General features: G+C 40.9%; 2 protein-coding genes across 3 annotated transcripts; both read right to left on the bottom strand.

The window, feature by feature from the left end:
* Window positions 1-90: 90 nt before the first annotated feature.
* On the bottom strand, window positions 91-2,984 carry fpgt (fucose-1-phosphate guanylyltransferase). The gene is made up of 4 exons (XM_069695035.1): window positions 2,798-2,984; window positions 2,545-2,712; window positions 2,368-2,460; window positions 91-1,683 (listed from the first exon to the last, which is right to left on the bottom strand). Exons 1-4 carry the CDS (start codon window positions 2,868-2,870, stop codon window positions 278-280), a joined length of 1,740 nt encoding a protein of 579 aa, XP_069551136.1. The 5' UTR covers window positions 2,871-2,984; the 3' UTR covers window positions 91-277.
* Window positions 2,985-5,200: 2,216 nt separating this feature from the next.
* acot11b (acyl-CoA thioesterase 11b) lies at window positions 5,201-13,497 on the bottom strand. 2 transcript variants are annotated; one of them, XM_069695019.1, is made up of 16 exons: window positions 13,409-13,497; window positions 11,461-11,660; window positions 10,662-10,731; window positions 10,111-10,171; window positions 9,925-10,026; window positions 9,702-9,837; window positions 9,468-9,621; window positions 9,094-9,213; window positions 8,801-8,939; window positions 8,612-8,667; window positions 7,760-7,826; window positions 7,587-7,670; window positions 7,138-7,271; window positions 6,420-6,551; window positions 6,090-6,216; window positions 5,201-5,966 (listed from the first exon to the last, which is right to left on the bottom strand). In XM_069695019.1, exons 2-16 carry the CDS (start codon window positions 11,648-11,650, stop codon window positions 5,808-5,810), a joined length of 1,731 nt encoding a protein of 576 aa, XP_069551120.1. In that variant the 5' UTR covers window positions 11,651-11,660; window positions 13,409-13,497; the 3' UTR covers window positions 5,201-5,807. The 2 variants fall into 2 exon arrangements, with proteins under 2 accessions (XP_069551120.1, XP_069551119.1); XM_069695018.1 differs by lacking the exon at window positions 13,409-13,497 and adding an exon at window positions 12,512-12,787.
* Window positions 13,498-13,567: the final 70 nt, after the last annotated feature.

Genomic DNA, 13,567 nt, shown 5'->3' with positions numbered 1-13,567 from the left:
ATCCATTTCTTTTAAATTAGAAACAACAAAACATAATTGCAAAACAATGTAACGATGAATTTTATAAAAGATTGTAATACATTAAATTGGATGACAAAATCCAAACTGTTTTAATGCTGAGAAAAGTTCACAGTCCTGATTATTAAAAAATTAACTGACCATTGAATTATCACACAGAATACCATTAAAATGAAGGTTCAACCTGTTATCCGGACTCATACTGACAACATAAAACTTTACACATAATCTAAACCTTCAAAAATATTGCATGTTTTTTTTAATTGATCAGTTTCCCCTGTGCGATGTCATCATACAGTCCCTTCCTGAGCTTCAACATCTCTTCCAGGTTCTTACACTGTAAACACTCCTGCATTGACAGCAGCTTTGCGTCCTTGGGTGGTGGGCTTGAAGAGCCACTCAGGACGGCCTCCAGCATCTTGAGAGACGTTGAGTATGAGATTTCCTGATCGGAGCAAACAGGAAACAGACGAGCATTCCACAAATTACAGCAGGACGTATCACCGGAGAACCTCAGGACTTCATCCTCCATCTCCCAACGGGACAGACACTCGGGCAGGCTGAACCCACAAAACCTCAGCTCTGCCATGTATGCGGGGGCGTCCACGCTGTGCTTCAGGTTGTCGTTAATCCCAAAAAAGATAGTTACAAACCTGGTGTGGCCCCGATGGTTCACACACAGCGAGTGCGTGAAGACTCCATCGGGCACCGAGAGGCCTGGACTGACCCGGCAGCTGCTGACGATGGAGCCCCTCCCCACAGACACCCCGGCTCCCAGTCTGGAGTACTCGACCACTGATCCGGCTCCCACGGAGCAACTGGGATCAAGGACGCTGTACATAACGCAGGAGCCAGAAGAGTTTTCATTCGTGTTCACGCTGAAGGCAGACGACAGGAGACCCAGCTCGCTCCTCAGGACCTCATCCTCAGTGAGGTGAAAGAGGTACTCCGACGTGGTTCCAATGTGGTAAAACTTGGAGTTGTTCAGGAGAATAACATTCAGAGGAGTCCCTTTGAGGAGACGGAAGATCTTTTGGCGGACTTCCACCAGACTGCTCCCCTCTTTGGTGACATTCGCAGTGTTTTCGGTGTACTCTATTGTGGCTTTAGGGCCAAGTGCTTGAAGAAAGTCCCCGTACGCGTCTATCTCACAGTCCAAAGGCCCAAGCTCGTTCAGCACTTTAAGAAGAGACTTTGCGGTATCAAAGTCGACATAATAGGTGCTGTCTGTGTAAACAAATTCAGTATCAGACACAGAAAACAGTCCAGTCTGCCTCTTACAAACAGCTCCACTGTCTCGCATCTTATCGATGTTTGGCTTGTGCAGAAAGCGCAGGCAGGAAGTGGTCTCCATTTCCGAGTGAGAAGACCTTTCAAGAGGATCCAACACAAACACCCCGTGGCCAGTTCCTACAGAGAGTGGGGAGGGGTGGGCTAACGCTGTGAAGCCAGGTTTATCGAACTGAACGCTCTCCCCCTCTGCGATACTGTAGAGCTCGATGTCATCTGCGCAGGTCACCAGGACGCCGGGCTTCATGTGTGATGGGAAATCCACATATATGGCCAGTTTGAGTTCCAGCATCTGGTAGATGGGGTCACCCAGCGGCAAGGCCATGAAGATCTTTCCCGTAGCGCTGGCACTGGGCAAACGCTGACTGAATCCTCCTGAAAGAATGAGAGGATATAAAAGTGAGACATGTTACGTAGAGGAAGGTGCATCATATACACTAGTATCTGACCATTTGTGATGCTTTCTAATGAGAAATTTACCGTGGAATTATTTGCACGAGGGAAAATATTTAGAAAAGTCTCAAATGCTTTTATGTACTTTTTCAAAGTCACTTTCATACACTTTATGTTTAAGCCACTCACTTCTTTAATCAATCATTTTACACATTACACAGACAACAGTGTTTGGTGATTGTTATTTTTTAGATAAATATCATAATGATAATTGTCCAAAATGATGTGAAATTGCCTAGTCCCCCCCCCCACACACACACACCCCACCATGGCATCTAAACCTTCGAGAAACCAGGTAAACCCTGCAGCAGAAGTGTTTTACTGCTAAATAAGGATAAAACTTGCATTTGTTACAATAATTGATCGTCAGACAATTTACTGGCAGTGGTTTTGATAGCTGTTTGATCATTCTGGTTATTTTACAAGCAAAAAAATGCCATAAAAAGTTTCAGCAGCAGCCTCTGAAAGATGAGGGGAGGGGGGGGAGAAGACATTTAAGATGACATATTGGGCTCTGGGAAATTGCAATAGTTACAATCTTAGCAGCATACATTTGAGATTTATTTTATGTTTTAAGACCAACGAAAAGAAAAGAAAAGAGAGGACCTGCGTGGATGAGGATGATTCTCATTCTGCTCAGAGTCTTTCCGTAGGAGTCGTGGAGCTGCTGCAGTGCAAACAAAGTTGAGCCACCATTCCCTTGAAAACACAAGTTACAAAAGCAATGAGCAACAAACAGAAGACGGTAAAATAAAATAGCTGACTGCTGTCTGACTCACCCACCTATTTTGGATCCAGGAGGATCTGAGAAGACCTTGTAGTGAACTCCAGCAGGAAGCTCTCTTCTGTCCACTTTCTCGCTGATCTGCAGCTCGTACGCTTCTTTCTGACCGCCGTCCGCAGCAGTCACGACCACCACGTCCCAAAACTCCCCAGGCTGCACCTCTCGACCTTCAGGGAAAGCAAAAAAAAAGCGGGACACTTACTTTTCGCTGAACTACACGAGAGGGTCAGATGCATCACATGGAAAACTCACCGCGTAGAGAGTTGAGTTTTCCGAGCTTCTCTCCGGTTGCCCTTTGTAGCTTTCTGATACAGTCCTGGCTCATGGTGTCGCTTCAAACGTCTATAGTCGCCAAAGTGCCTGATAAATAGTGTGTAATGTTTTTTTTTTAAATTATTTATTTATAATGTCATTACGCTTTCCGTTTCAGGCTTGCTTGCTTGCTTACTTCCGGGTGCGGTCACGTGGTTAGTTGTATTTGCAACGTAGGAGGGGGAGTGAGCGGAGCGCGCGGGGAGTTAAGGAACCCTGCAGTACAGTACAACCCTATTTACACTTAAACCACCACAAGTATGAACAAATCTGTTCCTCATGTTTGCTTCTGTTTTGTTCTTTACCTCTTCTCCGTTTAATGACACAATTACACTTCCAGAAAATTCAAATTTAAGTAGGCTAAACAAAAGCAAACAAATAGCTATAAATTACAAATTAATAGCCTGAGCCTAAGGCTTTAAGAAAATTTAAAAGACTATCCCAAAGTCTTCTATAAGGATAGAGAACTATTCTGATGAAGAAAATACTAATTCCTTTTTCTTGTTCTTTTTTGTTTTGTTTTGGTGATTAAAGTCCTGTTTCCGCAATACTGCCTGATTTGATCTCAGTTCGGACTGAATTTTGTGTCAGGAGTTACATGAGAGCACCAAACTACATGTACCAGAAAAACAGTAGCCAGTGTAATAGATAAACAGACTTTGAAATAAGGGTTTGGCCGACACATTTGATGTCATCTATTGAATAGGCTATAATTAGCCTAATTAATTTCCTGTCTTTAATCAAATCTAGATCATTTTTAGGGTTTTTTTCTGAATCAAAAGTATAATTTATATATAGGCTATTGAGTTGAAAAACAACAACAAGGAATCAGCCATCATATATCCATCAATTATAAGTTGTGAGTAAATGTGGAAGATATACTCCTCAGGTCCTTAAAATTCTTGATCAGCAGCACTGAAGTCATGCAGCCTTTGCTTACCTCTTACATGTTTTGTTGTTGTTATTATGGTTTTTCTACACCATAGTTTGCAGACACTGATGACAAACATAACCATGAGAAAGACAGTGTACTTTGCCCCATGGATGCAGACAGTTTATTTAATCAATTTATGTATGATATCATCTACATTGATCAGGAGTAACCAAGTATCATTTCCGCATGGAGCAAACTATTACTATGGTAACAGACATATACCAGCATCCTGAGGCTTGGCTGCAATAAATATTGTGACAAAATGCAATGACTTTCACATAAGCCACTGTGTTTTAAATCTCCATGACAACAACAAATGGAAATATCCAGGGATTGGTTTCCTACCAAAAACAAATGGTGGTAAAGGAAAGATAAAACATCAGATTATAAACATAGCCTCTCTAAAGGGAAATTCCCAATGCTTCATGTATATTATCACTGTTCCTGATGGTCTCTTGGTAGTTTATGGATTTTAGTTGTAAAATGAAGGAGACCTGTTGTTTCATGCATTCATAGCTTCCCAGTGAGAAGAGTTGAAAAGTTACAAAATATTTTGAAAATGGACATTATTTTTTTGGTTTCAATATGCAATATGCTGGTTGTTGTTTTTTTCCCAGGTTTACACAAAAATATTTAAGTAGATGCTTTGGTTAAATACTTTTTTGCAACAGGTTTTGCAAGACACTGCCCTCAGGCAGAGACACATCATCTATCCAGTAGTGCTGAGATGAGGTTTTGCAGGTGATGACTGGTAGCCGACTGCAGGCGGGACATGAAGAAATGTAGTCGTTAAACCAGTTTGTTAGACTGCAGCATCAAAAACTATAGGGGTACACTTTCCGGGGGAGGATGGAGGCCTGATCTGAGTGAAGTGTTAAGAGCCAGCAGGGACAGACATAGGAGGAGGATGATGATGAGGATGACTTGATATCGGGCAGTGTGGATGGTCCTCAGATTGCAGCTTACTTTTTGAACGACTGTAACTTTAAACAAGAATAGCAGTTATTTTACAGAATAACTGAATAGCGTGTGTCAGCTATATAATCAATTAGGATTACTTTAATGTCGATGAGTTTGCTCATCCGCTTGTTCTCCTGGTTTTAATGTCTTGGAAGCTGTACGAGCATAACAGGATGATTGTGGAACAAACACAATACCTGCAAAGCAAGCAGAGCTAACATCTCCTTTTAACCCCAGTCCAAGGCAGCCACGAAAGACCTTGACCTGACTGCTTTCACTCAAACTCCCTTTATTCTCCTCTGCTGGCTTTGTGCACCTATTACAACACTGAAATCACAAGTTACAGTGGGATACAACTGCAAGCTGTGTTTTCTTTTCATAAAAAACTGGTTAGGAATGAAAAGAATGTAGGCTGGGGCACCAACAAAACAACTCAAATGAGCATAATCCACTGCTCTATTATGTTTATTGTTTCAGTTAAATCAAGACAGCTTGTCTTGTGTCAATGCTACACTATACAATCAGTTCAAGTACATTGCTACACAACTATACATTGTTGTCTCAAAGTAAAACAGCATCAATATACAATAAATGCACATGTTATATTTCTGTTATCTTAAGGTGTAATCAAAGAGCTTAAACTTTATTCAAGGAGGTACAAAATAATAAAAGATTAAAGCATTATCTTCATGTCAGTGTTTGTAATGACTGGCAATACCATTAAAAAAAACATGGCTGTCCCAAGATAAAAGATTGTGTTAAATATCCAAAACTATTTATCATATGATACATTTTTCTATAATTTAATATTGCACACAGTTTTTCATAATATATTTTCTCTAATAAAATAAAAATAATAAACAACAAGTAGCAAGATCTTCTGAAAAAAAATAATCCAGAAACTACAAATCCTATGTCTTTTGCAATCTCAGAGTGGCACAGTGAGATTTAACCGTGGCGCCTTTAAGAGCACAGCAGCCCCACAATGGGTGAAATGGGATGAAGACAGTGAGATGATGCTGCTCCTCTTGTAGGGAGACTGCTGGTGCTGTTGTGTCACAGTGCAGAAGGTGGCAGAGCAGCCAGACTATCCTTGTTGGCTTCCAGGAATTGGCTGCAGGCAGAAAAGGCGCTGTAAAAGCTGGAAGAGAGGCCAGCAATGTCTGTGGAGATGTAGGGGAGGACGCCTGGTGTGGCCTGGTTGTAGTAGGTGATCTGAAACAAAAAATTAGGATGTAACTGGACAATTAATCAGCACTTGCTGTAAATTGTTGTGAGCTACAGTGTAACATGCAGAGAGACTATTGCAGATGTACATGTCCCTTTCATTTGGCCAACCTTGGTGACAATACTGGACTCTACCCAGATTGAGAAGCCAGCACAGAGCACCTCTCCCCTGGTGTAGTCCTCAGTGGGCGGATGAGTGGGCAAAGTGACAGAGCGCAGAGCGATCAGATATGGGTCCCTGAGAGGGACAAATGAAGATAGCATCATGAGGCTTTATGAAAATGCAAGCACAAAGCAGTGATATAATAACCTAACTGATTGAACTCAAATATAATATAAGGTGAAATAGGAATTCAAAAAGCATATAGAGTTCTGTTAAAATAAAGAGAGTGGTGAAATGGAAAAATGTGACATGATACAAGCGAGGTAATTTCACAACACCTGGAGTCGCACGGCTTCCTTCGAGACGCCAGCAAGATAAAGTCCTTCCCTTTGCCCCCTCTGCTGACAGAGGGTGTAGCTATGCGATAAAGAGTGTCATCCTCATCTGCCTGGTTGATCACCTCACACTCCCTGCAGTCGAAACACAACAACAAGCATGTAAAAATATAGATTTATATAGATTTTAGATTATGGAGAGTTACATCTCCTGCTTCTGCCACTTTCAAGTAAGACTATCAATCAAGTAATGACACTAAAATCTTTTTTGTTTGGAATATTCAGTGCAAATAAATAGCTGCCGCCTCACACTGCGAGTGTATAATATATACCATCAAAGAACAACACTGTTCCTTCTTCTTTTGCCCTGTAAGAAAACAAGAGTCTACAGCCATGCTAACTGTACAGTGAGGCTGCACACTGAGGCACAGCTTTGAGCTAATGTCACCGTGCAAACTGCTTTCTTAGTTTAGATGTAGATTTCCTGCTAGTCCATTGAACAGCCTGACCGATGAACCAACACTACGTTATACAGCTACATTGATAGCGTGGCAAATAATATATAGAAATAACCTCGTATCCAACTACCCATCTGTTCCCTTTCTTGGTTGCAGTAATAATATAATACTTTGGAGAAATGTAATCTTATTCTGCTACCGCATTCTCTGTAAGGTGCATGAGTCAGATGATGCTGAATGCCAAATATGTCCATGTTACTGACTCATAATGTCGGTCCCACTCCTTTCTCCTCCTCAGATCAGACAGTAGGTGGAACGTCTGCTCTGCCGGGACGCTGACGTACATCTCCACCTTGAAAAACAGCATGTGGTTTTCCTCCAGCGTGTACAATCTGACCTGCGAATGGAAAACGCCCACAAAGAGGAGGTTGGTTTAGTGTCCATAAGTAAGATACATTCCTGGTATTAAACATGTAAATGTCAATTTTGACTTTTGTAAAAACTACCACATTAATTGGTGGTTTGCAATGGGAGATTGTAATGGTGGTAATCATATATATATAAAAACAATATGGCCCATATTTAGAGCGCCTCACTGTGACTGCACATCTTCTAGTCCAAAGTAATACAGATCAGAATGCACGGTGAAAAACCCAACAGCTGTAACTATTTAACAAGCTACATCCTGGATAGTAACACAAACAATCCTGACCTTATTTTTCTCAGAAGTTAAAACCCAGTTGTTCCTGGTGTCCATTAGTTTCAGTGCTGATACATTGTTGTAGCTCAGGTACATCTGAAAAAATAAAGGATTTTCTGAACTCATAAACGTGAAAACAGTATAATATAACCAAATCTGATCAGCTTTACGGAGATAAAAAATACCTGGTTACTTGGATCCCAAGGCACAGACAAGGGCACTTCAGTTTGCTCGCAGGAGATAATATATTTCCTGTAAACATGCAGAAGAGTTCAAATACTGGACCTTCAGGCCCTAAAGGAAGACCAAAAGCATGACTAATGTGAACACATTTATTCAATGATCCTAAACATTTGGTAATCAAACTAAGGAATAAAGATTATACTGGGGCAGTCTGTTTTACAGCGGAACAATGAATTTATTGTGCAGCAAAGTCTGCTCAGCGGTTATCTGCTGCTCTGCCAAGTCATTTGCTGCTGCAAACTATTGTAAACAAAGGATTTTGTCACATGAACACTAGAAAAAACAATTCAGTGATGACCCCGTGTCAGTATTACCTCCAGAGAGTTCAATAACTGCTATTTTTGTTCATAGTTTTTAACATGCATGATATTTGTTGCTTTTGTAATAGTTTATGAAGTTTGGAGATTTGACAGTTATGTCCATTTGTGGTCAGACAGGAATTCACACCCTGCAGTTGTCTGCCTCTGAAGTTGCAGTTCACTTTCTTACCTGTCACGACTCATACAATACATGTAGTGACAAATTTGTAGTAATTTGGCCAATAAAGCCAATTCTGATAGAACATAAATTAGCCATGACATCTATTAAACATGGATGTTTCTGCAAAGTAGCAACACAATCTGAAACATGGATTCTTTACACCCCAGATTTATACCATCAGCACAGTTTCAAGGTGGAGGATTAAATTTACTTTACAGAAGAAAATGTAAAGAAAAATTTTAGGGAGCAGATGTGTTGCTCTCCTGGGAACTATAAATGATTTTTGGGCAAATGTTTGGGTCAACTATACTAACCTATCAAGGCGAATCTTTTTTCTGGCAATAGCTTCTTGATAACGTCTTTTTCCATCCTGTAAAACAAGAGAAAACCTCATTCTGAAATCCTCACAAAGGATACTCCTTATGTAAACTTTGTTACAAAAATTTTCACTTTGCACTTTATTGCTGTTCAAGGCCTCTAAAAGACAGATATAGTACACTCACCACAGGCTCAGGTCGTATCCGTGGCAGCGTGCACGGTTTCCTATCACTGTCCAGCACCTCAAATGTCATGAAGGCACTATTTATATGGCGCAGAGGTTCTCCACCCTGGTACGCCTCAGCACATACTCCCACTTCCATGCTAAAACACACAATGTGTTCAGGCATGTGGGTTCACAAAAACATATGCACACACACAGATATACAGCATGAACACATATGCACGGTTATTGTTGTAGTCAAGTGAACATTTAACATTAATATTTGAGATTATTTTACTGCATTATTTGGTTTACCTGTGTTTGAAGGCATTGTTAACAATGGCTTTCAGGACCAGTCGGTCTCCAATGTGAGATGGGCCACGGAAATGGAACATGTCTATGGACCTCAGGGTTGGGTGGGCGTTACACAAGCGACTGGATCAGAATATGGTGAAAAAGCAGAGGGTGTTTGCTGTCTTGTTTGCATTTGTTTGGCAAACAAAGAACAGATTCTCTTTTGGAAACTTGCTTATTCTTTTTCTGGCTAAGGATTAGATGAAAAGATTGATACCAGTCACAAAATGTGAGGGTGATATCAATCTTTACATCTAACTCAAGAGACTTTCTTTAAAGCTTGTTTATTTACTATTCAAAATAAACTGTGAATATTTTTAATACTAGCTGCATGCCTTGCTGCAATTGTAGCCACATTCTCCATCCAGGCCATGATCTGGCCCCCAAAAGTGCTGACTTGGTGGTTGGCATGCGGTGGTAGCACCAGCTCTACGCTCTCAACTCGTGTCCGCTCAGCTGGCACAGTGCCCTGATACTCCTGACATTCTCCTGGTGAGAGCACAAAAACAAGACGCTTTAATCAGTCTGATTTTTAAAGTGCTGTGTGTTATAAAGTCTTATGTCTGTACCTAGCTGAGCAGTGCTGCTACACAGTAGGTCTGTGATAATCTCAGCGTGGATGAGCCTCATCCTCCTCCGCTCTGCTGCCAGGCTGTACTCCATCTGCTCCATCTGTGTGCAAGGAATCACCTGCTTCAACTGTACCTGTGTGGACATAACACACATACAAATGCAGGATATGTTTAACCAGCTTTAGTAAGAGGCCTCTATGCCCCATAGTTTTACCCTTACCTTCCCAGCTTCAGTTCGTCTGGCAACAAAGGTGGCAAAGGCGTGACAAACCTTCCACTGCCTGCCAGTGTAAAGGTCTTCACATGTCACCAATATGCCTACCTGAAATGAAAAGAATCACCACATTAATTACATGTTTTTCTGAAATAATCTGAATTTCCATTAAATGCTGAAACCACAACTCACCTCCATACTGGACGTAAAGGCTCTGTTGACATTTGCTATGATGTTGACAACCTTCCCTACCCTAGAGGAGAGAGACAAAGATGCTTGTCTTTACTGTCAACATGGGGCGGTGATTGTATTCAACACAATCTGCAACCCCTCTATGTTGAGACACTAATGTTCAGTCAAAAGCAAGACAAGTTTGGCCATCATTGTCCACAATTTGCTCTCTATAATTGGAGAAAAGTGTAGATGACCAGGAAGCACCCAATATTTTAAAGCTTAAAAATTACAGTAGAGGATCTGTGCATTATTTTTCAACAAGGGCATTAATTTGATGCTTAAGTTGTTTTTCTTTTAAACAATTTTAATGATCTTGTGAGTATCAATACCAACGATTGTAACAGAAAACTGCCTTTTTATTAGCATTTATCCTACGAGCTTTAGTGAAAGTTGACATCAAGTCAACCATTCAGCTTCTCCTATGTCTGCACTGCATACGATATGTTCTGTCTCTGCAGCCAGTACTCAGTTGTAGCCTTGGTCGAGTAGTATCAAGGTCAATACCTTACCCTATGGTGTGTTCAAAATGGATGTCGTCCACCGATGCAGTGATACAGGAACAACCTGCATGTCTCTCAGCTGGGAAACAAGAATATCATCAGACAAAAATAATCAGACCTGATTTTATTTTGTCTTTAAAGCAGCAGCAGAACTTATCAATGCATGAGTTTAATCTTTTATTGGTTTATCAAAACATTTAAATATGAATCTTTGAGAACTTTGGCAAATGTGTCTGCTGTCATTCCTGCTGTAACCAACACAGTGTATCAACACTGATTTCATATGACTCCAGTTAATATCTATACTGCCCACTATTACTGTAAATGTGAAACTATCACAAACTGGAGCATAAAAAAATAATTATTGACCTTAAAAACAACTAGTTCAGACTCTTAAGAACACCTGCACAGATGAAGAAAAGGTCCAGAGGAAATCAAGGCCAACATTAAAACAGGTAAACAACTGCATTAACATGGCATATATAACAAAATGACATCAATTAATAAACAGCATTTTAAGTGTTTTGTTGATACATTTGTGACAAGTATTTCAACAGTGTTTGCTAAATAGGCACAAACTTTAATAAAACAGCAATGTTACACAATGTAACCTGGTGTTAACCTAGGGTTAAATATGTGTGGCAATGCACACATGTGGTGAAAGCTGCACTGCACCAAAGTCTCGGCTACACATGTAGAGGAGTTCCTCTACATCCGACCTGGTCAAGCGGGTAACGTACTTTGTCTAGGATAAGAGATTCTCTTCTTAAATGCTCTAATGTGAAGCATTTTTCTGACCCTGTCCTACCAGATAAACAGGCTGTGGAGTCCATCCACTTCAGCAGCTGTCCGACACTCAGCTCCCCGCAGTGGTTGGCATGGCAGGGCAGCACAATCTGACTCATCTGCACTTCAGTGGGGTTCCTGTACACTTCCCCACTCTCCTGAATGAACAGAGGGTCCAGGAAGGTATCTGCATGTTTCTCCTCTGAAGTCATTACCAGACAACTGTGCAGACAGGAAATACAGGAAAATGAGTTACAGTAAAACCAAGACACTCTCCGCTATAATTTGGATCCCTGTAATGGAGGAGAAATAAAACAATGACACCAGTGCACTATTGAAATGAAAACTACAATCATTGTGATAGAAATACAGATGATGGAAGTCAGAGCTGTGATATTTTCACCTGATATAAAGAACTTATTTTGAGGTGTAAGTCACTGGTGCATAAAAAGGTAACTTAAAAGTTTTAGGCACATCTACCAAAAGGCAGACATTTGTGAGGTCATCTTCCCATTTTGTTCACCGCAAGAACTGAAACATGCATCATCAACAAAATACTTTAAATAAGCCTTCAATAACCTGCAGTTGGGTCTGGAGAATTGCTCAACATTTGTTTCTAACTCAAGGATCAGGATCAAGTAGTTACAAGATTTAAGCATTTGGTGGGAGGGCTCCACAGATATGCAAATTTACACACGGCCTTTTTAATACTGCAGGCTGCAGCTGGTCTTTTTCAGGGTTGAAACTATTTTAAAGCATCCTGCTGAAGGGGACATTCATGGACAGCATTTGTTGGGATACAAGTGTTTGCACATAACTTCTCCAGTGGGGCGCACAACATGCAATGTCACCTGTCTTTCCTCTTATCAGTGACAGGGGCTGCAGTGACCTTTAAATGGAATTCCAGATAAAATAACACACAAATCACTGTTAATTTCAATCGAGCACACAACAAATCCTCGACTATTCGTACTGTTTGTGGCATTAAAGTCCGTTATATAAACTAGTCTCTGTAAATTGTCACCAGCAAACACACCGAAGTCGGGCTGACCAAACAACACAAAAGGGCTTACTCAGTTTAAAAGTTACTGCTGGAGCTGAAGTCGGGATATCGTCCTTTGAGCGTCGACTACAGCGCATTAAAACCGGCAGAGACGGAGCACGCTGCGACTAGAACCATTTCCCCCATTCGTCAAAAAACACCGTGTCTGAATAAACATTCACAAGACGGCTTTACTCAAAAGTTTCACCACTGGAGGGAGGGAGAGGGAGGGAGACCATCCCATGTGGTGGCCACAGAGTTTAAGGTGGAACGACAGTAACATGTTCAGGGATGATCAAAGGCGCCTTTATAAATAATAATAAAAAAAATTAAAAATACGAGGGTGGACCATCACAAACTCCAGAAATTTGATGGGTACATGTAGTTGCAAAACTGTAAACAAGTATCGTTTTGTTGCTGATTAACAAGGTTTGTATTTACCCCAAATAATATATTTATAATATTGTTCTACTGTGGCAAAACCTCGTTATTTTTTCTCATTTATTGCTAACAATTAGTGAAGATGTGTCATAAAAGTTAAATAGGCTATAGCCCGTATCATAAAATGAATATGAGTTTGAAGCATAAAGCTTTAACTTGTCTGGTTACCTTTTGATCGGCTGGCTCAAAAGCAAAAACAACAACAACAACTTTTCAGGGCTGCATATTTTGGAGATGATGGGGCAATAGCCTATTTGTATCGCCTGATAACAATATTCATTTATTAAATGCTTTTCTTAGATTGCTAAAATATTTAGGAACAATACGTTTATTAGAATGGTTTATTTACACTGAATGGGTCCGAATCAAGTAAAGTAAAAACAACAAAAAAATAGATGGGAGTTGTGAATTTTTACATCAAATCAAGCTGGTTAATTTCGCAGCTACCGACGTCAAAACAGTAAACTGAAAGCACAAAAGGGCAGACCTTAAGGCGACTGGCGCGCACTCATTGGGCGTCGGCGGCGTCAGTCACGCGTGGCCCCGCCCCATCCCCCCGGACCAGGCTCGGTTGAGTCGTCGGGTTGAGGAGGAGTGCGGTTGGAGTGCGAGAGGGTCGCGGCCGCGATGATCTGACAGATGAAAT

The sequence above is a fragment of the Brachyistius frenatus genome, unplaced genomic scaffold (genome assembly GCF_029030835.1).
Source record: "Brachyistius frenatus isolate BFR_SWC_R1_liver_20210118 unplaced genomic scaffold, ASM2903083v1 Contig_18, whole genome shotgun sequence".
Lineage (NCBI taxonomy): Eukaryota > Metazoa > Chordata > Actinopteri > Embiotocidae > Brachyistius > Brachyistius frenatus.
Note: the sequence above shows the minus strand (reverse complement) of the source record. Positions and strands in the feature narration are given on the sequence as shown.

Coding starts and splice junctions, on each gene's coding strand:
- acot11b (XM_069695019.1), bottom strand. CDS start 11,650: ATGACTTCAGAGGAGAAACATGCAGATACCTTCCTGGACCCTCTGTTC. Junction 10,027..10,110: donor CCTTTACGTCCAGTATGGAG/GTGAGTTGTGGT, acceptor TTTTCATTTCAG/GTAGGCATATTGGTGACATG. Junction 5,967..6,089: donor AGTCCAGTATTGTCACCAAG/GTTGGCCAAATG, acceptor TTTTTGTTTCAG/ATCACCTACTACAACCAGGC.
- fpgt (XM_069695035.1), bottom strand. CDS start 2,870: ATGAGCCAGGACTGTATCAGAAAGCTACAAAGGGCAACCGGAGAGAAG. Junction 2,461..2,544: donor TCCTCCTGGATCCAAAATAG/GTGGGTGAGTCA, acceptor TGTGTTTTCAAG/GGAATGGTGGCTCAACTTTG. Junction 1,684..2,367: donor AATCATCCTCATCCACGCAG/GTCCTCTCTTTT, acceptor TCATTCTTTCAG/GAGGATTCAGTCAGCGTTTG.